General features: G+C 45.4%; 1 protein-coding gene and 1 long non-coding RNA gene across 3 annotated transcripts in view; one reads left to right on the top strand and one right to left on the bottom strand.

Moving 5' to 3' along the window:
• The window catches only part of LOC137521770 (uncharacterized), a 193,550-nt gene that overhangs the window by 79,796 nt on the left and 87,796 nt on the right, over positions 1-25,958 (bottom strand). The gene's annotated exons all lie outside the window — the stretch shown is intronic.
• On the top strand, positions 11,661-24,612 carry ZNF574 (zinc finger protein 574). 2 transcript variants are annotated; one of them, XM_068241465.1, is made up of 3 exons: positions 11,661-11,746; positions 18,465-18,520; positions 21,806-24,612. In XM_068241465.1, exon 3 carries the CDS (start codon positions 21,841-21,843, stop codon positions 24,406-24,408), a length of 2,568 nt encoding a protein of 855 aa, XP_068097566.1. In that variant the 5' UTR covers positions 11,661-11,746; positions 18,465-18,520; positions 21,806-21,840; the 3' UTR covers positions 24,409-24,612. The 2 variants fall into 2 exon arrangements, with proteins under 2 accessions (XP_068097566.1, XP_068097567.1); XM_068241466.1 differs by lacking the exon at positions 11,661-11,746 and adding an exon at positions 11,797-11,894.

Below are 25,958 nucleotides of genomic sequence, written 5' to 3'. Positions count from 1 at the left end.
ATGCTCCTGCTGGGCGCCCAAGGAGTCCACGGCCAGTGGCTATAGGCGGAATGTTAGCCACTGACGCAGCTGCTGCTGCTGCGGAACTGTGCATGGTGGCGCGGCTTGCCACAATGCTGCTCCCTCTCCTCCTGATTCCCTTGCTGCCCTTCCCCTTGCCCAAACCGCGCTGGCTGCCACTTCCAGACATCTTAGATGTTTTTGGCGTAAACAAAAAAGTTTTTTAAAAGGGCGGGTGAAAAAGTGGGGTACTTTAATGGAGTGGGTTGGTGGGTGAGGTGACACTAATCACTAAGTGATTAGATCACTAAGTGATTACTAGTACAGTACAAATACAAAATACAATAATCAGTAATCAGTAAGTGTGAACAGTGAACAGTGAGTGTGTCCCCTAGTACACTAGTACAACTAGAAAATACAATAATCAGTAGTAATCAGATTCAGTAGAAGGAAATAGAGTGTGTGTATTACAGACAGTGCACGCACACACACACACGCAGGAGCTAGCCTATGAACAGTGACTGAGTGTCCCTAATACAGTAAGTACAACTAGAAAATACAATAATCAGATTCAGTAGTAATCAGATGATTCAGTAGAAGGGAATAGAGTGTGTACTGTGTACACTACAGACAGTGCACGCACACACACACGCAGGAGCTATGAACAGTGACAGTGAGTGTCCCTAGTACAGTATAACTACAAAATACAATAATCACTCAGTAGTAAAGGACAATACAGGGTAGAATACACAGCACAAACACAGGTATAGATGAGAAATAAACTAACAGAGAACAGGAGGACAGCTGCCCACACAGGCAAGGCCCTGAGGCCGAAAGCTCTAAGCTTGCCTGCAGCAGCAGCTGTCTCTATGTAACACACAAGCTACTAACTAAAATACAATCTCTATCTAGCTAACAACAATATAGGTGTGTATAGCAGGTGTATGTGAGCAAAAACGCTAGGTGATTGACCACAATAGAGCACTTGCTAAGCCAAAGCACAAAGGAGCAGATCTCTCTCTGTACAAGTCAAGCAAGGACGGAAAAACCTAACATGGCGGCCGCTATTTATAGGGTAGGGGCTGGCCAGGGTCCCCCTCTGTGATTGGCTGCCGTCAGAGGGCCTGGGAGCCCTCTGATTGGCTCTAAGGACATCAATCTGGGCTATGACGCTATTCGAGCTTGGTATTCGAGCTCGAATAGCGCTGTTTGCTCGAATAGCACGAATAGTGAATGGGATATTCGAGTTCACTCGAATAGCCCATTCGAATAGCTGCAGCTATTCGAGCTCGAATACCGAGCTCGAATAGCTGAAAAAGAGCTCGAATATTCGAGCTACTCAAATATTCGAGCTCTGCTGAGCATCCCTGATAGCCAACAGCCAATCCATTAACAAAGCTTCCCGGTACCTGATAAGCAGCTACAGACTTTCATTTGTTAGCCAGTGAGGCACTACTTCCGGGTGAGGGACATTTGCACGTTAGGCAAGTCCTCTGCTCAAGGTTAGCCATTCTCTCACAAATAAGCAAAACAAAGTAATGTGCAGGTAAGTGGGTTTAACCAGGTTACCGGTAATAGTAAAAAATTGGTTCTCTTGGTGGTGTAATTCATTTTTTAAATAATACCAGTTGCCTGGCAGCCCTGCTGATCTATTTGGCTGCAGTAGTGTCTGAATAACACCAGTAGTGATGATCGAAATCAGCTCATTCTCTCAATTACGCCCATACGCAATTACTAATTGTAAATTCAATTTATTTCATGTAATCATTCATAATTTCGTGCCGACTTTAGCTGTGAACAGCAAAGCCCCCATACATGCTATTGTCATATGTTAAGGAGAATAGTGGCTACAAATAAAAAAAAAATCTTTCAAAAAGACCTTGTAGTTTTTGAGAAAATCGATTTTAAAAATGCGAAGGAAACATGGTATTTAAACTCAGAAAAATGACAGATTAAAAAACATTTTTCCTTTGCCCTTTTTAAAATCGATTTTCTCAAAAGCTATGTCTGCTGGACAAATTCTTTTTTGGACTTGTACCCACTATTCTCCTTGTGAATTGTGATGCAAAATTACGTCTATGTGAAATTTGTGCTCATCTCTGGTCACCAGAAACAAGCATGCGGCTAATCTTCTCAGATGTGACAATAATGTCAGAAACACCTGATCTGCTTTATGCTTGTTCAGGGTCTATGGCTAAAAGTATTAGAGACAGAGGATCAGCAGGGCAGCCAGGGAACTGGTATTGCTTAAAAGGAAATAAATATGGCAGCCTCCATATCGCTCTCGCTTCAGTTGTCCTTTAACCTTTTCACTTTGGAGGAACAATTCACATAAGTTTTGGATCTCAGGGAACCCCAGTATTAGTGAAGGAAGTGGGGATTTATTTTGTAAGAGGCACAGTCTTTAAAAGGTGATGTGGCTAAAAACATTTGTAAGATGTAACAGCCTCCTTGTTTAGCCCCCAATCTATGTTCCCCCCTCTATAGTGCTCCCTATTACAGTAACCTGTACAAAGCGTTTTACAAGTCGTTTACGTTTTTTTAAAAAATGCTTCCATTGACTTGCATTAAAGTGGAAAAATAGCTATGAATGTTATTTTTCGAAAAAATAGTGATCGTGGCAATTTTGCCGCAATTTTAATGCAAGTCAATGGAAGCGTTTTTAAAAAGAAAACATAAAAACGAACCGCAAAATGCTCTCCGGTGTGTGTTTCTTAATATAGTTCCCACACTTAGGCCTCGTTCACATCATTTAGCGCAGATGGCTGTGCGATCGGAACGCAACGCGTCCAATCGCACGCTATCTGCGCTCCTATGCGCTGTGCTGCAGATCCCATTCATTACAATGAATGGGATCTGCGTTGCGATTCACAAAAATGCGGGCAGCACGCGATAGCGCAATCGCGCTGCCACGCAGCGCATATGATGGGAACGGTAGAAGGGCTGTCTATACCCTTCTACTGTTCTTGCGTGTCGCACACTATACGCGCTGCCAAAATGCGGACGGCAGCGCGTATAGTCTGAACGAGGCCTTATAGTTCTCCCCTATAATATGACTCTATTACACTCCCTCACTGCAATACTTTGTTTTATTACTGCACTTTATTATACTGACCGATAATTTAGCCCTTCTTTTTATAGAGGAGCCAAGGAGGTACTTTTCACTCCAACAGAGGCCAGGGAACTCAGCAATAATATAGAGGAGGGAGAGGAACACTAGACACCAGGGGGCTGTACAAGGGCTGATTCACACTACAAGAGCTTTTTAAACTCGAGATTTTAAAAGTTCTTGCTAATGCAATGCTATGGGGGATTTTTACAAAATCACATCACTCCAGGATTACATTAGCAAGAGCTTTTAAAATCACAAAGCACTTAGAGAAGCTCCTGTAGTGTAAACAAGCCTTAAGGGAGGGGCCACTAGACACCAGGGAACTATATGTGGGAGGGGCCACTAGACATCAAGGTTGGCCCGCGACTTGGTCCCGGTTTTCAATTTCAATCCACTGTGTATTTGAGTTTGACACCCCTGCTTTAGCCTATGGATAAGATTTGCATTTTATACCAATCAAATTGAACAGGATCTGTTTTTACCAGTGTAAAACAATTTGCAAGTTTATAAACTTCCAACTCAAGCAGTGGCATAGCAGTGTAGGATGCAGAGGCAGTGACTGCACCAGGGGCCCCTGTACCTGAAGGTCCCAATCGGAGCCCTCCTCCACTCACTGCATCAGCTCTTTATTGGTGCTGGAGAATTGGGTGCTCACCTTTGTGTATGCTTTGAATAGTGTTAATCACTAATAAATCATTCCTTTCCTTTATTTACGTCTCACCAGTTGTACTAGGAAAGCCATTGCCCAGCCACGCTATAGAGGATGCGGGGGAGCGGCGCTGAATGACAGCCTAAAGTTAAACAGCCAGCTAGCGGCAATCTGCGTGTTGCTAGCCTGGCGGTTATTGAGGGACAGCCATGGCCGGATTTCTGGCAAGGCCACATAGGCCATGGCCTAGGGCACCAGATAAAAAAGAGGCGGCCTGCAGACAGTGGGCATTATTTGCAGGTCATTATTTGCAAGTGTCCAAACAAATGAAAGGGGTCAGGATAACTGCACTATTAGTACCTGTGCTGTGCTACAGGCAGCTGCAGTCCGTTAACCAAACGTTTGTGAACAGTGTGTGACTAGCAAAAAGCCAGGCCTGTCCAATGACATAGCAGCAGCTGCAGGCAGTTACAGAAGGCCGGGTCTCACGCACTTGGCGTGGGGGATGAAAGGACCAGGGGCAGCACCAGCAAATAGTACAGAATACAGAAGGCAGCCTCTCACAGTACCCATTTCTTAATTATTGATTGGCAAGCGCTGTTACCCTGAAAACAGCAGTGGGTACAGGACTCACTTTTACGTGTTGCTGACCCCACCCAATGTCCAATTGTGAGCCACTTTTGACAATGTGTGTGTGGTGGATGGCTCCCACCACGCCCATCACCTGTAAATCGCTTGATTAACCAGTTCCCCGTGTGACGTGATTGATTCACTTCATATTGCCATGGAGACCTCGGCACTAGCCGCAATAGAGGACACCAGCGGCCCAAAAATGTTTGGGTGTGTGTGTGTGTGGAGAGAGGTGGTAGGATACGGTTTCGGTTGGGGCGGCTGGTAATAGTCGGCCTTGGGCGGTAAGAAGTACAAATCCGGCCCTGGGGACAGCAGAGCATGGGGGGAGCCTGGGGGGCACACTATAAGGACACAGAGGCTCGGCAATGTATGCCAAATGAGCCTCTGTGTCCTAATACTGATGGCAGAAACCCACCTCGGGTTCTCTTTAAAAAATAATTCTTTAGTTGCCTCACATTTGTATGCAACCGTTTTATTCACCCCACTGAATTTAAAATGAAAGTCTGCACTTTAACTGCAAATGAGTTGTTTTATTTAAAATTCATTGAGGTAATATACAGAACCAAAATTAGAAAAGATTGTCTCTGTCCAAATATTTCTGGAGCTAACCGTATGTCTTTTCATCTAGCCAAATAAACAATGGCCCCCAAAACTCTGACCACAAATGGAATCAACAGTTGAGAATGCCAATAAAAACGATGATTACATCTTAATAGCAATTTTGTTCTCTCTTCGGCAAGCGTGATTACTTTCTCACGTCGCTATTTTACAACCGAATCATGCAAGAACGCATCACAATGCATGACTATGACTATGGTGGAAAATGAGCGCTCCCCGCATTTAGATTTGTGCATGGGGAATTTTCTAGCTAATAAAAAGTCTGTCTGCTACAGATAATTCAGAAAACAAGTTAAACCTCAATAAATCAAGCCATTGGCGTCAATTCACCAGAGAGGATTTACTAAGAGAAAAAAGGTAGGTAGTTTAGCTCATGAGGTATTTTAACACTCTGGAGTCAATTCACCAGTGTGAGAGGACAGAGAGAAAAGTGTTTGATAGCAGGGGATAATGGAGAGATATGCATGAGGAAAGTGTGAGAAAGCAGAGAGTTAGGTAATCGGTATTAATGATTTACATGGGATACTTTTCCTCTCTGTAAGCTTGAAAGTGAAGCATTGTGGGTAGGAGGTGGAGTTTTACCACTACCTGACCAGAGTATTCCCGCCTTTTACTGCCGGATCATATCATAAATCATGTCACGAGTGAGTCTGAACTTCTTCACCACCTCTGTCTCAGTAAAATTATCAAGAACTGTTCTCTCACGAAAAATACGAGGGGCGATTAAACAGACTCTCCTCCTGCGCCTTCGTCTCCTCATAATAGAAGCAAGCTCTAAGGCCTAGTGCACACCAGAGCGGTTCTGCTGCAGTTTGCGATCCGCTTGCGGGTGCGGATCCGCTAGGGTAATGTATTTCAATGGGCTGGAACGCATACTCCCGGGCTGCTGCAGATTTTGGATTGCGGAGGCATTCCTGCCTCAATGTTAAGTATAGGAAAAACACAAACCGCTCTGAAAAACGGCACTTCAGAGCGGTTTGCCAGGCGGTTTTTGTTACAGAAGCTGTTTAGTAACATCTTTACTGTAACAATACATGAAATCTACTACACCAAAAACGCTTCACAAAACGCTAGCTGAAACACTACAGAAAAAAAAGAAAAAGCGTTTCAAAATCTGCTAGCATTTTGCGGATCTGCTAGCGGTTTTTGGTGTGCACCAGGCCTAACAGAGTAAGCTCAAAAGGCTCCATCTTCCACAGCAGCAGCTGCTGTGTGAAAACCATGATATCTCCAGGTTCATTCAGGGGATAAAGAGATGAAAAAATAACGAATGGCCACACCCCCTTTCTTCCCTGGTGAATTGTGATTTGGAGAAAAACTAACTACTAACTATCACTTATTTATCTCATACTTATCTCACATTTATCTCTTGCATTTCTCTCTGTCGATATTTACCCCTATACTTCTGGAGAATTGCTATTTGGAGATATCACAGGAGGTAAATTACCTCCCAAGAGATAAATAGGTTGGTAACCTCTGGTGAATTGACGCCAATGTAACTGAACGTCAATGATATATGGCGGTTGTACTATTACAGGACATCGGGCTGATTTACCATCGGGAGTTTTGTAGAAGGCTTAATGCGGGATTAAACACTGCTTTTTAAAATGCTAAAAAAATAAATTCTACATTGATTAAAATGTATATAAATCATTTCCCTCCAATAAATAATAATTGCACGTTTAGGAAAATGTACCTAAAACCGCAGTCCTTAGGGCTGGTTCACACTGGGGCGCTATTCTGTGGTTGAGTGTTTCATCGCTGCATCGATAAGGAAAGCGATGTAACAATTATTATTTAGCATTTATATAACGCTGACAGCTTCCGCAGTGCTGTACAGAGCATATAGTCTGGTCACTTAAAGGGACTCTCATGGGCATGCCTTTAAGCCAGACGACTTCCAACAAAGTTGTGCTATGACCCCTCTGGAGGAGCCTCTTGCAATGGTCATGCGTGTCACTTCCTCTTCCTGCTTCATTCAGTGTTGCACTTCTCTAACAGAGAAGACAGGAGTGACCCGGAAGTTATAACATAGCCAAGATGCCAGGTGCGATTTTTAAATTGAAGTCGAACGGAAACTATTGTGTAGAACGGCGATTCAGGCATCAAATGAAAGAGGAGAGCACAAGCTACACAAAGGTATGCATCTTTAAGTACTTTGCAGTACTGGTTGGAGTCTTAACCTCCCTGGCAGTGCATTTCTGTCTGGAATTATGAGTCAAAAGCGGTAAATTTTTTTCAAGAATTTTTAGGCAGAACTACTGCACCTGCGCAGTGCGCCGCGGACCACGTGGCGATGATTGACAGCAGTGGCTCGCGCAGACGCAGTAAGGCCGACCCCAAGGTCGGCCTCTGCACCGTGCTGGGGGCCCGGGACAGCGGCGGGGGGGGGGGGCATAGCGGTCGGCGTGGGACAGTCGGCTGCAAGGGGCTGGAGAAAGCCACAGGTGAGTAAACCTCATTTTGACAAATTTCCCTGATAACTCACCAAAATATGTCAGAATAAGAGCCTGGTAGACATTCTGCATATAAATAAAAGACTAGAACACAAATTTGTTGAATTAATTAAATTTATGAATAAACGTTAAAAATTGTGCAACTACAAATAAGGCAGGCAGAGAGTAGTCAAAATCCAGGCAAAAATCAGTAACAGTAAGGCAGAAGCACTTAGCCCAGAAACAGTTGGGAACCAAATGGCTATATTGTCATCCTGTGCTTTCAAGTGAGCTTACCTGCCATCTCTGCCATGGCAGTCAGGTGACACAGGGGAGAGATCAAATTACAACTTGTGATTAGAGACAAACGAGGAGGAATTAGACACGCTAAACTCTCTATATATGTGTATGTGTATATATATATATATATATATATATATATATATATATATATATATATGTACAGTGGGTTGCAAAAGTATTTGGCCACCTTGGAGTTTTCCACATTTTGTCACATTACTGCCACAAACATGCATTAATTTTATTGGAATTCCATGTGAAAGACCAAAAGTGGTGTACACATGAGAAGTGGAACGAAAATCATACAAGATTCCAAACATTTTTTACAAATAAATAACTGCAAAGTGGGGTGTGCGTAATTATTCAGCCCCCTGAGTCAATACTTTGTAGAACCACCTTTTGCTGCAATTACAGCTGCCAGTCTTTTAGGGTATGTCTCTACCAGCTTTGCACATCTAAAAACTGAAATCCTTGCCCATTCTTCTTTGCAAAACAGCTCCAGCTCAGTCAGATTAGATGGACAGCATTTGTGATCAGCAGTTTTCAGATCTTACCACATATTCTCGATTGGATTTAGATTTGGACTTTGGCTGGGCCATTCTAACACATAGATATGTTTTGTTTTAAACCATTCCATTGTTGCCCTGGCTTTATGTTTAGGGTCCTGCTGGAAGGTGAACCTCCGCCCCAGTCTCAAGTCTTTTGCAGTCTCCAAGAGGTTTTCTTCCAAGTTTGCCCTGTATTTGGCTCCATCCATCTTCCCATCAACTCCGACCAGCTTCCCTGTCCCTGCTGAAGAGATGCACCCCCCGAGCATGATACTGCCACCATCATATTTGACAGTGGGGATGGTGTGTTCAGAGTGATGTGCAGTGTTAGTTTTCCGCCACACATAGCGTTTTGCATTTTAGCCAAGAAGTTCCATTTTGGTCTCATCTGACCAGAGCACCTTCTTCCACATGTTTGCTGTGTCCCCCACATGGCTTTCGTTTCTTCTGACCTGTGTGACTCTTCAGGCCACTTTAAAATTTTATCCCGGCCCGTGACGTCACGCCGCCACTAATTGGCCGTCAGGTCCCTGTAAGAAGAGTGGGGATATGGGGATCCCGGCGGCCGAAGAAAGACTGCAGACAGCTGGGGACAGAGGCTAGAGTCCCGCTGCGCGTGGGACTCCTAAACAGTTAAAAGAGCATGGAATTCCCTACCCCGACCTGAGCTCGGGATTACCGCTCATAGCTAATGTTTCTTACCCCGAGCTCAGGTCAGGCTTACCGCCAGGAAGGCTACAGGCATACTCATGAGAGGTACTCGGAGTCTGAAACCAGAGACAGCATATTAAAGAGATTTGATACATACTTGGGGGGCAGAAGAGCAGACTGGCGCAACTGAGTGATTGCGGCTGAACGGAGGCAATCGGGAGGATGGCAAGGGACGCATCTGTTCTCATGGGGCTTTTGGAAGCCCTAAGTAAGTAACAAATCTTTTTAATACGCCATCTCTAGTACACTTTAACTGTCCCTCCAAGGAGCTCACAATCAAATCACTACCACAGTCATATGTCTATGTCTGTATCATGTAGTGCATGTATTGTGGTCTTGGTACAATTTAGGGGAAAGCGAATTCACTAATGTATGTCACTTACTGTATGTTAATTGCCCTGGAGGAAACCCTGGGGAGAATATACAAACTCCATGTAGATAGTGCCCTGGCTGGGATTTGAACCTGGCTGGGATTTGAACTCGCTGCAAGGCGAGCGGCCTAAATACTACGACATCGTGTTGCCCTGTGGGACCATTCTCACTGCAGCGTTTGCTTGCAGCATTTCAACCACGATTGCAATATGATTATCGTTCCCTTTTTGTGGTTCAAGGACATATACCCCTGACTACATATACTGGGCACATATACCTCTGGCTACATATACTGGGGACATATACCCCTGACTACATATACTGGGCACATATACCCCTGGCTACCTGTTCTCGGGACATCTCTACCCCTGGCTACCTGTTCTGGGGACATCTATACCGCTGGCCACCTATTCTGGGGACACCTATAGACCTGGGGCTACCTATTTTTGGGGAACCACTGCTGACAGATTGAGTGTATTTTGGGGAACTGCTGCCAGGTGAGAGGTGTCTATCATATTAAGGGGGCATTCTGCCTATTTATGTGAAATGCTGTCTACTTATGTGCCTCATTACTGCTGAATTTGTCTTGTTGGGGGCCTCATGGTTACTGAATTTGTTTTGTTGGGGGCCTAAAGATCACTGAATTTGTCTTGTTGGGGGCCTCATGATTGCTGAGTTGGTCATGTTGGGGGCCTCATGATTGCTGAATTTTGCAAGACAAAAGTTACTACAACAATGTGAATTTTGTGAAACATGAACCTTAGAATTTCCAAATTAATTGAAGCATGAGCTCCCCCACCCCCGCACTTAAAACCACCATGCAAATGTTTGTTTTTATATTGGTTGGCTTAGTGGCCTTTACCTGACATAATTGTTTTCAAACAATAATAATAAGGAATACTGCATCAAAGGCGGACAAGCCCATGAACGTGGCGATACGGTATATGGCCTACACTTATGGCTCTAGGCCCCGCATGTGACACTTGCCCCAGGGCCAGGCCCCACATACTCTAAGGCCGCCTCTGTTGTATACATACCTGGGGCTTCCTCCAGCCCCATCCGCACGTATCTTTGCCACACCGCCGTCCTCAGCCTTCTCCAGCTCCGGTAACGGGTCCCATAACCTCAGGCAATTGTGGCCAGTCTGCGCAAGAGAAGTGCGCTCTCTATGTATCTCCGGCAGCCACCTGAGAGATACGTAGAGGTCACACTTCTCTTGTGCAGACTGGCTGAAGTTACAGAACCTGGTACCAGAGCATGATAAGGCTGAGGAGGGCGGCGTGGGAGCGATCCGTGCGGACAGGGCTGGAAGAAACCCCAGGTATGTATAAAACTTTTATTGTTAATCGTTTCTGGTTTCCTTTTAGGTCTGGACAGAGAGGTACAGTTGCGTATTGTCTACATATAAGTGGTATTGAAGAAATAAAATGTGTTAAGTTGCCAAGACATGCAAGTATATGAAAAAGAGGAGGGGGCCAAGGGCAGAGCCAGGGCTGCCAGGCAACTGGTATTGTTTAAAAGGAAATACATTTATAACAGTTATCCTTTAAATGTTTGCATGAGCATACTTCTATTTAGGAGATCACAAACTGATACACATTTTTCATGAGGTACAGACTAACCAGCAAGCTCATGGTGACCCAGAACTCATTGGAGTGTGTAAGGGTCACCATGAGCTTGCTGGTTAGTCTGTACCTCTCGGTTTACAAGCCCTACTCCATAGAGCCAAATTAATCCATGCCATGCACTGATGAGGATCAAACAATCCGAAACAGTCTGTATGCATGTTGGATTATTATGGCTCTGTACAATTTAACAAGCTGACACATCATTGCATTCCAGCGGTTCTGGAGGTGTGTTTAGCTTCTAAGGGTACAATGGTTAATTTGCATATATTCAGCAGTGGTGGTCTGGGAGACATCTCGAGCTCACTCCAACCTGAATTATCGCAAATTCTTTCTGTTTTAGGAAAGCAAATTTTTGTTTTTCTTAACATTTTTCATGTTGAATGCTGAATCCAGTCACAGCCACTTTTGTGAGGGTCCCTTTTAAGGAACCCAAACCTCCACTGAAAGAAGTATAAAACATCCAAAATTGGCTGAGACCAATGTTTTCAGGAAAGATGCGCGAAATGTAAAGATCACTGGAACACGTCAAACTCATTTCCACTCTGAGAACAACTTTCAAAAGTTTTGCCCACATCAAGCATGGCGCTTGCGGCAGGCGTCCTGACGTAACCTCATCGCCGACGCTTGCTAGTGATGTAACGAATAAGCAGGCCTGGGATAGGCTGCTCGGCTAGTGCTAGCGGCCTATGCTCGGCGGACTTGGTGAGGTGTGCGGAGAGCGGCGCGGTGACGGTGAGCAGGTGAGAGCGGCAGGGAGTGTGCACAGGGGAGGCGGGGGAGAGCGCGGCTCCGAGCAGCCCGGCTTACCTCATACGTGCTTGTGTGTAGAGAGTGGGGATGGGGAGACGTGTCATACCGTATATTGGGGAGGGAGTCCTCTGCATATCGGTAAGACTCCATGTACCTGGATACAGCGTTCTATGGGGCCAGGAAAACTATGCATTTCAGTGTGATTACCTAGCTACACATACAGGGCTGGCTTTAGGGTCTAGAGCTTCCCGAATGTCTGTAAGAGCCCGTACATGTGCCCTGTATCAGGGTGGGGTGCTGTGGTTATCTGTAGAAGTCTGTACCCCTGTATATAGCCCAGTATTGTAGTGAGGATGCTAAGAGCCCATACAGTCTTTTAAACAGGTGTTCCAACATTTTAGCATACCCGACAAAATAGCATACAAATGCTACTGAGCATGTGCAAAGTCATGCAGGTCATACATTAACCCCATAATGCCCATCAGCAGCATTAACCTTTGCAGTTGACAGCGGTAGAGATACTTTAAATATCTGTGGTGATAGGCAAATAATATATTATTTTAGATAAAGTGTTGGGTTACATCAAAGGCAGCCTCAAGGTGCCCATACATCGCCTGAGAGATTGACCATATTAGAGAGGGATCTGTTCCCTGCTCCAACACTGCCAGGTGCTAGTTTAGGGCGAACACAAGGAATCCAGCGCAGGAGATTTGGGCACGGCCGGCGCCACCATAGGAATTACATCTATAGCAGCGCACAGTGAGTAACTTCGGCTGAAGTTACTTTTAAAACGCTGTAATTTGGGGCCGCCAGCAATAGCTGGAAGCCAAATTATGTGATTCCCCTCCATCAACGTCGACCAGGAGGGGGAATAGTAATTAACGCCACCAGATTTGTGTAGCAGCAGGATAAGCCATATATTGGCTGTATCCTGTGCCGATTTCTCTCCTACGCGTTTAGGACACCCAGCAGGAAACCTTTTGGGAACATTTTGCTAATGTGATTGGGTGGACAGCACCCTCTTGAACTGGCAGGTTTCAGATAGATTGTAGTAAGTTACACCCATGCTATTTGGCCAATCACTATGATTCATGCTGTAGAGCAGTTTCTCAACATTTTATTGGTATGTACCCCCTTTAAAACCAGGGCTGTGGAGTCGGTACAAAAATCTTCCAACTCTTCAGTTTATGAAACCACGACTTCAACTTCGACTCCAGGTGCCCAAAATTGCTTCGCCTCCAACTCCGACTCCACAGCCCTGTTTAAAACCCTGTACTCACCAAGTACCTCCTAGCATAGTAATAAACATTATCACAAGTACCCCTTAGACAAATATATATTTAACCGTAGTAAATAATTGGTTCTAAACAATTAATTTAAGCATTTACTATTGCTTTTAATTAGCTAAAACACTAATTTAGTGGTGTTTAATCATTTTCTAAAACTACATTTTTTTATTCTTGGTTAAGTATAAAAGTAAAACCTGAGTACCCCCTGGAACCATCAGAAGTAACCCTTGGGGTATGCGTACCACACGTTGAGAACCTAGGTTGTAGAAGGTGCCGTGATTAGAGAACTGTTCCCTTTAAGGTTTCCTGCTGGGTCCCCTAAACTAGACTAGCCCCCCCTTCTGACTGATTTACGATATATTTCAGAATGAAATATAGCAGGAATTGACCTTGCTGCCCCCCAAAGTATGAAATTGTCCCCTTGGTGCCTGTGCTTTATAAAATCTCTCTTCTGCCATGCCTGGCTTTACCATAAGCATCTGTACCATGTAGCACCAGACGCACATGTGACATCACACACGTGTCTTGTGGTACAAGCACTTGCAGTATCAAACGCCATTACTGCTGGGTACCCGATCGAGCATGTACGTCCAAGATTTTCTGGCATGTCCAATCAATCCTTTCGACTGACTGTGACACAAAATCCATTGAAACATCAACTGGGTGGACATGTTGCTGCACAGACTTTACTATTTGATAAAATTATCGAATCAGGTCGATTGGTCTGCAGAATCGCCTGATGTATGGCCATCTTGACTGGTTCATGTGGCCAACAAATGGATCCCTCTCGGGTCATTATCCGATCAGAGGGCTCTTTCTGATCGAATCTCTCCACGCTGTACAATTATTTTCAATAGATTTCTCCTGGGATACCTGTGTCCTGTGAATGAATGCAGAGTACCCGAGGTGGATCACACAATAAATTACAGGACATGGGCATGTTCTCTGCTCAGTGACATGTCTCTGTGTCTCCTCTGTGCTGCTGTCAGCTCCCCCTTCGCTTTCATGAGCTCCTCCAAAATGAGCGACAGGCTAGTGACAATCTGATTGTTGCTAGCCTACTGTTTACCCTCCAATCGGCAGGTAAGCGGTGACCCCGGAAGTACTTCCGGGTCGCGGCCATCTTGGATTTGTCTGCTGGTGTTCGGAGGCTGCGGAGGAAGAACGGGGCCGCGTGGAGTGGTGAGGAGGCGTAGAGCAAGCAATAAGTGTTTTGTGATGCCGCCTCGGGTTTTCTTTAAAGATGAACTGTCACGAAAATCTTAAAATAAAAACACATACAAAGAATTCCTTCCTGAGTAAAATGAGCCATAAATTACTTCTCTCCTATGTTGCTGTCACTTACAGTAAGCAGGGCTGTGGAGATGGAGTCGGGCAATTTTGGGTGCCTGGAGTCGGGAAAAAATGCTCCGACTCCTAATGAATTTGTAACTGTAATTAAAATAGAAAATATGATAAAATGTTCTATTTCATAGGTTCTCAACGCGTGGTACTTGTACCCCAGGGGGTACTTCTGATGGTTCCAGGGGGTACTCGGGCTTGATATACTTAACCAAGAATAACAAATTTAGAGTTTTAGAAAATTATAAATCTTATTTAATCAACACCAAATCGGTATTTTAGCGAATTTAACAGCAATAGTAAATGCTTGGAAATTGTTTAGAACCAATTATAATGTACTACGATTAAATATATATTTGTCAAGGGGTACTTGTGATAATGTTTACTATGCCAGGGGGTACTTGGTGAGTACAGGGATTTAAAAGGGGTACATATCAATAAAATGTTGAGAAACACTGTTCTATTTCTCAGATAATAGTCATTAAAAATAATGTATATATACAGTATATATACAGTAATAGCTGTGCTTAGTCCACAAAAATGAAATAAACCAAAATTAGTTACTTGTACTGCTTCAATAAAGCAGTCCCCGTATTTTTAAGGTCAGATATACATATCTGATTGTGACTGTATATATGATGTGTACACAGGAATCTCTTATATATACTAAATAACATCTATGCTGTAAGTATAAAGCCCGATGTGTAGCCGTGTCACTAATAGAGATGGTCAATGAGATGGAAATAATTCTGCATTGATGCTGGTTTATGCAAATGTATGCACTCCCTTTGCTGATGAAATCAAATAATTTGATATGTGTTGTTAAAATTTGTTTTGGTGACTACAAATTAAAGGGTAACTGAGATGGATGAAAAGTAAAGTTTTATACATACCTGGGGCTTATTCCAGCCCCCTTCAGGCTAATCAGTCCCTCGCTGTCCTCCACCACCCGGATCTTCTGCTATGAGTCCTGGTAATTCAGTCAGTCAGCGCTGTCCGGCCGCATGCCGCTCCCACAGCCAGGAACATTCTGCACCTGCGCAATAGTGCTGCACGGGTGTAGTATGCTCCTGGCGGCGGAGTGTGTGCATGCGCACTACGCCCGACTGGCTCAAGTACCTGGACTCATAGCAGAAGATCCAGGTGGTGGAGGAGGACAATGAGGGACTGATTATCCTGAAGGCGGCTGGAGGAAGCCCCAGGTATGTATAAAACTTTAATTTCATCTGTCTCAGGTTTACTTTGTTACACAGTAGTACTATACTCTACATATGCACTCCCCACAGAGCTGCAGGGAATCCACTGAGAATGCTGTGCACATTGAATACAGAGGTGTTGTCTGTTTACAATCTCCTCATTCCCCTGCAGAGTACCTGCACATCACTCTTACATGTACCCACACTTACATTGCCTAGGGCCTGATAGATGTTCTTTGTTACGGTTTGTACCTTTTACAAGTACTCTTACCAAGGACTAGTTTTAGTCTAAAGGGAATAAATATAGTAGTCTACATATCCTTCTCACTTCAGTTGTCTTGTAAAATTTCTAAGCGTTGGCAGTTGAGACGAATTTCATGTTACATACTTTTAATCAACAAAATTGTGATATGCAAATTAGAGTCGGAGTCGGTGGAATCCTAAACTGAGGAGTCGGAGTCGGTGGATTTTTGGACCAACTCCACAGCCCTGACAGTAAGTCTGACATTACAACAGATTTTGGGCTAGTCCATCTCTCCATAGGGGATTCTCAGCAAGGCCTTTATTCTTTATAACGACACTCCCTGAAAAAGATTTATACAAAGATGCCTTCCTGCTCACGGTACACTTTTTTTTGACAGTTGAATGGAGAAACTGCCATTCACTAAGTGCATTTTGAAAATAAAGAAATGCCTGTGAGCTCCCCATGAGGAGATGGGCTAGTCCAAAACCTGTCGGTTCTGTCAGATTTCTTCTACCTACTGTAAGTGACGGCAACATAGGAGAAAAGTAATTTATGGCTCATTTTACTCTGGAAGAATCGTACTTCTTAATTGTATATGTTTACACATATTGTACATTTTAAGATTTTTGCGACAGAGGTCATTTAAGGCCAAACATTAAAGTGATTGTCCAAGCTAGAAAAAAAAAAAGATCCACCTACCTGGGGCTTCCTCCAGCCTGTGGCAGCCGTCCTGTGCCCTCGCTGCAGCTCCGATGGCTCCCGGTCTTCTTCGCTGGTGCAGCCGACCTCGCCAGGTTGGGTTCCGGGTCGGCTTCTTCTGCGCTCCACTGCGCGGGTCACGTCCCTCCGATGTCATCAGGGCGGTACTGCTTGGACAATTCCTTTAAAGGGATACTTAAGTGAAAAAAAAAAGATCTTTACTCACCCGGGGCATCCCTCAGACCCCTGAAGCTGTATGGTGCCCTCGCAGCCCCGCTCCGATCGTCCTGTCTCCGCCGGCGGCTACTTCCGGGTTCGGCGACAGCCGCCGACAGGCTGGGAACGCGGGTGATTCTCCGCGTTCCCAGCCGCTATATCACCCTCTATGCTGCTATAGCATATATATCTATCTATCTCTATCTATCTATCTATCTATCTATCTATCTATCTATCTATCTATCTATCTATCTATCTATCTATCTATCTATCTATCTATCTATCTATCTATCTATCTATCTATCTATCTATATATATATATATATATATATATATATATATGCTATAGCAGCATAGAGGGTGATATAGTGGCTGGGAACGCAGAGAATCACCCGCGTTCCCAGCCTGTCGGCGGCTGTCGCCGAACCCGGAAGTAGCAGCCGGCGGGGACAGGACGATCGGAACGGGGCTGCGAGGGCACCATACAGCTTCAGGGGGCTGAGGGATGCCCCGGGTGAGTAAAGATCTTTTTTTTTTTTTTTTTTTTTTTTCACTTAAGTATTGGCACTGTGGCATATACCTTACGTGACCACAAGAGGCCTCTAGTGTTTGTGATGTGACGCAGACATTCCAGGAGAAAAGAGACAGAGTAGCACCTGGCAGTGGAGACACGAGTGTAAGCTTCACTGGCTACACCGCACGTTGCTCGTCACAAACTCAAACACCGTACGCCTATTAAGCAATATCTTTTGCGTTTGACCCAATCAATCAATTTTGGCAAAAAAAATCAATCAATTAGCATATGATAGAATCGGAGTGGTATCGATGAAAAGGGAGGGAGCAGACAGACTGCAGGGGGTTGGAGGAAGACCCAGGTAAGTATAAATCATTTTATTTTTTTTTGTCTCAGGTACACTTTAAAGGGAACCTAAACTGAGAAGGGTATGGATTTTTACTTTTAAAATAATACCAGTTGCCTGACTCTCCTGCTGATCCTGTGTCTCTAATACTTTTAGCCACAGCCCCTGAACAAGCATGCAGATAAGGTGCTCTGACTGAAGTCAAACTGGATTAGCTGCATGCTTGTTTAAGGTCTGTGATTCAATCACTACTGCAGACAAAAAGATCAGCAGGACTGCCAGGCAACTGGTATTGTTTAAAAGGAAACCTCCATATCCCTCTCAGTTTAGGTTCTCTTTAAGCCAGGACTTTAGGAGTCCTACCTCATAACGGACTTCTATGTCACTGGCCATTATTGGGCTATGATACCCCCTCCTTATCCCCATCCTTACCAGAAGGGTCCTCAACTACACTATCACACACACGTACGTAACCAGATAATTCAGAACACAGTACCTGCCCAGCAAGAGAACTACTGTGTGGTCTTCCCTGAGATTCCGCCTGTATCTGTCTTCAGACACCTTAGTTGGCAGAGCATACACCAGTGTTCCACTTGTAGGGTTGTATTATATGCATACACCTTACTACTTGTGTGTTTGGAGTAGTGAGGGCTCAGCGCAAAAAAACACAACACACACAGTATAGTTTTCAGTGGAATATTCCTTTAACTTCTACAATAGCAGAGCATGTTTTTGTTTCAAAACTCTGACATAGACATTACTAATAGATTTGTTAGTCTTGCATCAATGCAGAGATACTACTGCTAGAAGTGACAAGCTACAAATATATAGAATACATCTAATCAGAAGTTGCTTTATTTCAGGTTGTTCCTGTGAACCCGCTGAAAGCCTTGTCAGACTAATCGGTGTGTGACATCAGGTAGGCCATATTGTTATTTTGACATTAGCCATTACAACATCTGTTTATATTTACTTTTTATTTAAAGAGAATCTGTAACGTTAAAACGTCCCCTGGGGGGTACTCACCTCGGATGGGGGAAGCCTCAGGATCTAATGAGGCTTCCCACGCCGTCTGCCGTCCCTCGGGGGTCTCGCTGTAGCCCTCCGTACAGCGGTGACGTAATATTTACCTTTGCAGGCTCCTGCGCAGGCGCTCTGGCTGCTTTCGCTCCGAAGGAGGCGGAAATACCCGATCTCAGTCGGGTCCGCTCTACTGCGCAGGCGCAAGTCTCCGGCGCCTGCGCAGTAGAGCGGACCCGACTGAGATCGGGTATTTCCGCCTCCTTCGGAGCGAAAGCAGCCACAGCGCCCCCGCTGGAGCCTGCAAAGGTAAATATTGAATTGAACAGTCGGCACAGTCGCCGGCTGTTCGGAGGGCTGCAGCGAGACCTCCGTGGGACAGAGGACGGCGTGGGAAGCCTCATTAGGATCCTGAGGCTTCCCCCACCCGAGGTGAGTACCCCCCAGGGGATCTTTTTGTCGTTACAGAGTCTCTTTAAAGGGAAGGTTCAAGCAAAAAAAAAAAATGAGATTCACTTACCTGGGGCTTCTACCAGCCCCATGTAGCCATCCTGTGCCCTCGTAGTCACTCACTGCTGCTCCAGTTCCCCGCTGGCAGCTTTCTGACCTCGGAGGTCAGGGCCACATTGCATACATTTTTACGCATTCCAGCTAGTGCAGGAACAAAAATTTACGCGTTTCACCACTAACGCGTAAAAATGTATGTGTTAATGTTCCTGCACTAGCGGAAATGTGTAAAAATGTACGCAATTTGGCCCTGACCTCCGAGGTCAGAAAGCTGCCAGCGGGGGACTGGAGCAGCAGTGAGTGACTACGAGGGCACAGGATGGCTGCATGGGGCTGGTAGAAGCCCCAGGTAAGTGAATCTCATTTTTTTTTTTTTTTTGCTTGAACCTTCCCTTTAAGATCTGTTGGGCAGAATAATGGTGGGTATGCACACATAGTTACTATCACCCACAGCGATCTTAACAGGGATCATAGCGCAATCCCTCAGGCGACATGTAAGGACTTAGACATGTTGCTAACCCATATGATATACATGAAACGTGAATGCAAGAAGAAATTATTTGCATTTCAATGATCATCTCTTGAGTGGGTATTGGGGCTACAGTAAATTTCAGGTTCTCGGCAGAGACGTACGTATGCCAGGCTCTCTGTTGAGATGATGGCCTCATTTTAGAGCAGCGGGTCAGGTACCCAAATTTGAGTTGCGGGTCGGGTGCGGGTATGAAAAATTGGATCGGCGCAGGCCTCTACCTCTTTTGGAATAGCACACGGCAAATAATTTTAACCTCTTGAGGACCGTAGGCTAGCCGCTAACACACCCCTAGTGACCAGGCTGTTTTTTACAATTTAGTGCTCTGCGGCTTTAAGAGCTCGCTGCAGAGCTGTACAACTTAGCACACAAATTAATTTTACTTCCTTTTGTTGCCACCAACAGAGCAACTGATTGCTGCTATAACGTATTTTTTTTTTTTTTTTTTTAATTCATTTTATTAATTTTTTTTTTTATTATTATATTCATCCTTTTTCTTCAAATTTTCCCTCCCACCCTCCTCGCTCTCCCCGACAGCCAATCATAGGAGATCGGCTCTCAAAGACATCAGTCTATGAGAGGGGATCATCTACCTGGGCCACCCGAGGGGACAGCTCAGTGATAGAGCTGTCCCTGTACAGAGCTGCTGTAGATCGCAGTGCTGTACACGTTAACAAAGTTTTTTACTCTTAACAGTCTACTAGCAGCAATTGCCTCCGGAGCAGATCTCTGTCATAGAAGCGGAGATGTGCACGCGATCCTCTGCAAACCACTCCCCCTGGATTTTACGCCAATTGCCGTGAAGTGGTCTTGGGGTAGCCACCTTGCAACCGCCAATTGGCGTTATTTCAAAATCAAATATCCTTTCGATAAATTGTGACAGGAACACAATCTAAGTTTTGTGATAGCCAAAGTATTTTTTTTTCTTATCTACAATTATTTTTAAACTGGAATTGGTAAAACTGAGAAATGTGTATGTTTTGTTTTTTATTTTGTTTTTCTATTTTCCCCATTAAAATGCATAGAAAACAAAATAGGGGTAAAATGCCATACAATGAAAGCGTAGTTTTGGCTTGGGGGGGGGGGGGGATAGGATATATATTATATTTTTTATTTAGGTGGCATAAGTATGGATAAAGTTATTGCTGATGTCAAAACTGCTCTAGTCTATAGGGGGAAACAAGGTCTGGAAACGAAGTGGTTGAAATCAGTTCAACCTGCATCACAACTGATCAGCAACTGGAATCATCGAGAAGGGAACGGGCGTAAGATTTAAAAAACTGAAACAAGATAGTCCTTTTCAGATGTGCACATCTATACGTGTACTCTGTGAATCATAGAAATTTGTTTATTTTGGCAAAAGAAGTAAGAGATTTATTTTATAACTATGGACCTTAGCACGTTTAAAAACGGGCTCTAGGTCTGTCACAGCCGCCACCTGTCAGCGCACATGCGCCCACCCGCTGCAAGCGCACAATCGCCGCGCACACTCCCCACTGGCTGTCCAGCTCCTTTCCCAACAACTGCTGTCCCTGCGGCACATGCGCAGTAGCGCAAACGCAGGGACACACGGACATGGGACACAGAGACACCGGGGTTTTATTAGGTAGGATTAGTAAAGATTAAAAAAAAATAAGAATTCCAGGTGAGGAGTCTTGCCAGGCATAGATAACAGGAGACACTGGTTTATTATTATTTATTGGATTTACATAGCACCAACATATTACGCAGTGCTGTACAAAAATAACAGGAGTGACCGACAAGGAGGAGGGCTACATCGAGAGGTTCTCAGCAGAAAGAGTTAGGGCAATGTTGAAGTGGGGTAGGCCTCCTTGAAGAGGTGTTTTGAGGGCTCGTTTGAAGGTGTTGAAGGAGGGAGCAAGCCTGATGGCAGTGGGAGAGAATTTCACAGGATGGGTGCAGCTCTAGTGAAGTCCTGTAGTCATACATGGGAGTGTGAGATGCGTGGGGTGGTTAGGAGGAGTTTGAGTAGCATAGTGGGCGGCCATGTGTGTCTGCTGACCAGTTCGGAGATGTAGTTTGGGAAGGGCTTGTGTATAGATTTGTAGACCTTTTGTTCTTTGTTCTATATGTTACAAATTTCTTGATTGTATAAATGATGGTTGTTTTTGTTTTTTGTCTCGACAGTTTACATTCAAGTGTTGGCGAACAGAGATGATGCAATGACAGAGTCTGAAGAAACAGTCGTCTACGTAGAGCACCGCTATGTCTGCTCAGACTGCGGAGAGGAGTTCTCCAACTTGGGGGATGCTGTCGTCCACCAACAAAGCCATACGCCCACTGTCGCACAGCCTCAATACCAGGTACTTGATCTCGGCTCGCAGGAAAACCAGTACCAGTGCCTGGAGTGTGGCCAAGTATTGATGACACCTGGAGACCTGCTGGCCCACCAAGAGCTGCACTTCCGGATGCTAAGTCCACCTAAACCTGAACCTGTAAAACCCAAGGCCCCCTCTCGCAGTGAGATCCACTATGAATGTCAAGAATGCAAGGCCTTGTTCACTAGCCAGGATGTGTGGCTGGCCCATAGATATACTCACATGCAACCTCAGGATGTGCCTCAGCCAAAGGTGGTGTTGCAGACAGAAGACCATGTCATGGAAAACTCTCTACAGCTCATGTGTGACCCCTCCACACCTGGTGAAGTTCACCTTGTCACTGGACAGCAGCATTTCCATGTTCCAGCCACATCTTCCGCTGCAGTCTCCCATACACAAGTGCTGGTGGACATGGAGCATTCATACAAGAAGAATGAGGGTGCAGCAGAGGACTGTGCAGTAGAAGTTTTGTTCTATAAGTGTTCAGAGTGCACTCAGCTTTTCCAGTCACCTGGAGAATTCTTGGAGCACCAAGCCACTCATTTTCAAGGTCAAGCAAATGCTGTAGAAGCAGTTAGCCAGCCTGAAGAGACCTCTCAGCCTTTAGCTAATGAACAAGTAGTTGAACAGCTAAATAAAGAGGCTCTGCCCTTGGTCCATCATGAGCAGGGAAGTACAGTTGTGTCAGCTCCTCAGCAAGAAGAGCAAGCAGCAGGGCCGGACTTTGCATCTTTGTCTAGTACTGTTGTGTCCAGTGCTTCCTGTAGAACATCTTCAAGGAAAGACCAAGATCTTGAACCTCAGACGACTGGTCCTTTCAACTGCCCTCTTTGCAGTAAAGTGTTCCCGACACACCCAGAGTTAGGAGAACATCTCAAGTCGCATCAGGCGGAACATCATTATCTTTGTGTCGAGTGTGGTTTGGGTTTTGCCAGTGAAGCTGTCCTTCTCAATCATCGACGAACCCACCAGTCCAATCCTATGTATTCCTGCGAATGTGGTCAGAACTTTGTCAACATGACAAAATTCCTATATCACCGCCGCATGCACAGCACTAAAGCCCGTGAACCCGTACAAGAGGAAGAGAAGCAGATCAACTGCACCTTTCCTCCGCCTGCTGGAGGCTACGCGTGCGGCACATGCAACAAACAGTTTCCTCTGGCATCCCAACTGTTACGCCACCAACGCTTTGTGCATGCACTGGAAAGAAGGCATAAGTGTCAGACTTGTAGTAAATCATTCAAGAAGCGGTCACATCTCCGCAACCATATGATGACTCACACTGGAGAACGTCCATTTTCCTGCAGCATCTGTAGTAAGTCGTTCAATGCCCACGCCAATCTTCTGCGGCATAAGCTTATTCACACTGGGGAGAAGCCACACAAGTGCCAGCTCTGTGGCAAGGCCTTCAGTCAGTCTTCAACCCTCCAGCAGCATCTGGTTGTGCACAGCCAGACCTACCCATACAAGTGCAACGTGTGCGACGTCAGCTTCCACCGTCCATACCGTCTCCTCATGCACCAGTATCACCATACTGGAGAGTATCCTTACAAGTGCCAAGTCTGTGGCCTTTCTTTCTTGCTCAAGAGGCTACTAGAAGTTCACGAACTAGGCCACCGTGGCGAGGAGCCTTTCAGGTGTGAAGATTGTGGTGCTAATTACCCTTCTTCGCAGCGATTAAAAGATCATCGTTGCCATCGAAGCGGAGCAGGAGAGAAGCTGGAGTGTCCTGTATGTGGCAAAAAGTTGAATTCCGATGCCAGGCTCAACGCGCACGTTTCCACTCTGCACACAAATGTGAGAAGTGACAGCGCGAGCCCAGGAAAGAGTAAGCAACCTCTTCCACCCCGAAACAAGCCAAAAGTGGGCTCCAGGAACTTGCAGTGCTCCGACTGCCTTAAAACCTTTAGCACGGAAACCTCTTTGCAGGTTCATCGGCGAATTCACACCGGAGAACGCCCTTACCCGTGTCAAGTGTGTGGCAAGGCCTTTCGGCAGTCTACTCACCTTAAGGACCACGTTCGCCTGCACACGGGTGAAAAACCCTTTAAATGTGACGTCTGCGGCAAAGCCTTTACTATAGCGGTGCGACTGGCTGAGCATAAACGTATCCACACGGGGGAGCGGCCTCATGCCTGCCCTGAATGTGGGCGTGCTTACCGCTCCTTCTCCAACCTCTGGAAGCACAGGAAGTTGCACCGCGAGCCAGTCCTTCTGCCGTCTGCTCGTGAAGCCCACGCCACAGACCTTTCCAACACCGTGGCTATTGTAGAGACCGTAGAAACCATTCCCATTATAGAGACCGTGGAGATCTTCCCCGAAGGCAGCACCATCAGTGTACAGGATATCCAGTTTGAGACTTTGCAGGTGGAAAATATCCATCTGGGGAACATTCAGATCGGCACCCTGTGAGAGGCGCGTCCGTGAAGTGAGGGACAGCGTGCGCTGCAGCTCCAGGACAGGGTTATCTCTTCACAGGCATGTGGTGCGCTGCTCAGTTTGCTGCTGCTGCAGGGAGAAACCGTCACAGTGAAAATCTGCTTTAATTATGTCCTTCCAGTATGATATGTTGTTGAAATGCATATTTTAATTAAACCCTCTAGTTATTTACCTTTACTCGTGAATGGAGATGTTTCACTCAATGTTTGCTTTATTTTTCCCTTTTCTTCTGCATTTCCCGAGATCTGTGCAAACACAGCGACCGCTGCAAACATGGATCTGACCGTTTTTACTGTTTGTTTTTGCTCTGAGGCCTCAGTGCCTTGCTGATAAACGCTGCTAATTAAACCTGTTGTGTTGAAAGGACAGACTGCACTGCCACTGATTGCTTTTAAAGGGCACCTGAAGTGAGAGACCTATGGAGGCTGCCATATTTATTTCCTTTTAGGCTGTAGCCACATTATAAGCTCTTTTCTGAGCGCTTTCTGGTCATAAGTGCTTTTAATAAAACGTTCCCATTCACTTGCATTAAAATCGTGAAAAAATCTCCTCGGTCACATAACATTTTTTGCAGTTGCGCTGATTTTACCACGATTTTGATGCAAGTGAATGAGCTTTTTTTTTTTTTTAAAGCACTTATGACAAGTAAAACGCTTATAGCAGTGGTCCTCAAACTATGGCCCACCGAGGCTTTTTCACTGGCCTCCAAACACAGAATGAATAACTTGTAGATGTGGCTCACTGCACCTTTTAATATCAGTAGCCCACATATAGAATAGCAGTGCTGGCTTCACCCATCCACATACTGCAGAAGCCAGCGAGCAGTTATTCACTGGCTTCCAGTCCAATTCTGCATTAGGTGACACTGCTGTCCAACTGGACGGCAGGTTGTCACCTGGGTATGCCTTACTGTCTGGTATACAAAGGCGTTCTTCGGGCGCGCATGACGTATTGGCTGCTGCTGGGATTTCTCCTGCGGGCATGATTGGGGGGAATCCATACCTAGATTCAATGTAATGTTTTTCAACATCATTGTATGATTGTTCCGGCCCCCCAGCAGTCTGAAGGATATCGACTTGGCCCTTTAACGAATAAGTGTGGGGTTGCCTGACTTATAGTGTGGCTACAGCCGTAAAGGGAGTCTGAAGCCAAATTTTAAATATAAAAACATATACCCTCCTAAGTAAAGGGAATGCTCTGGGTCCTATAGAGCCTTCCCGTTCCTCTCTTGGTCCGGTCCTCTGGCTCCCTCCTTATCAGTCTCTGACGAATTAGTCAGAGACTGCTCTCTGCCACTGCCCGAGGCTTTAGCAGGCTTCGGGAGCCAGAGTGCTCTCGAAGATGGGCCGCTCCGTCCTGCGCATGCGTGAGCACGCTGTCTCAAGCATGCGCAGTACAAAGCCACCTTATTTGCGGGTGCACTTTGGCTTCCGAAGCCTCCCGCAGAGGGAGATTTGAACCAGCGCTCTTGAGGACCGGGAAGCCTCCTTACTACCCACAGCCTTCCCTTTCCTTAGGTAAGT

The sequence above is a fragment of the Hyperolius riggenbachi genome, chromosome 6 (assembly GCF_040937935.1).
Source record: "Hyperolius riggenbachi isolate aHypRig1 chromosome 6, aHypRig1.pri, whole genome shotgun sequence".
Taxonomy (NCBI): Eukaryota; Metazoa; Chordata; class Amphibia; order Anura; family Hyperoliidae; genus Hyperolius; species Hyperolius riggenbachi.
The sequence above is the reverse complement of the archived record's forward strand: the minus strand, read 5'-3'. Positions and strand labels throughout refer to the sequence as shown.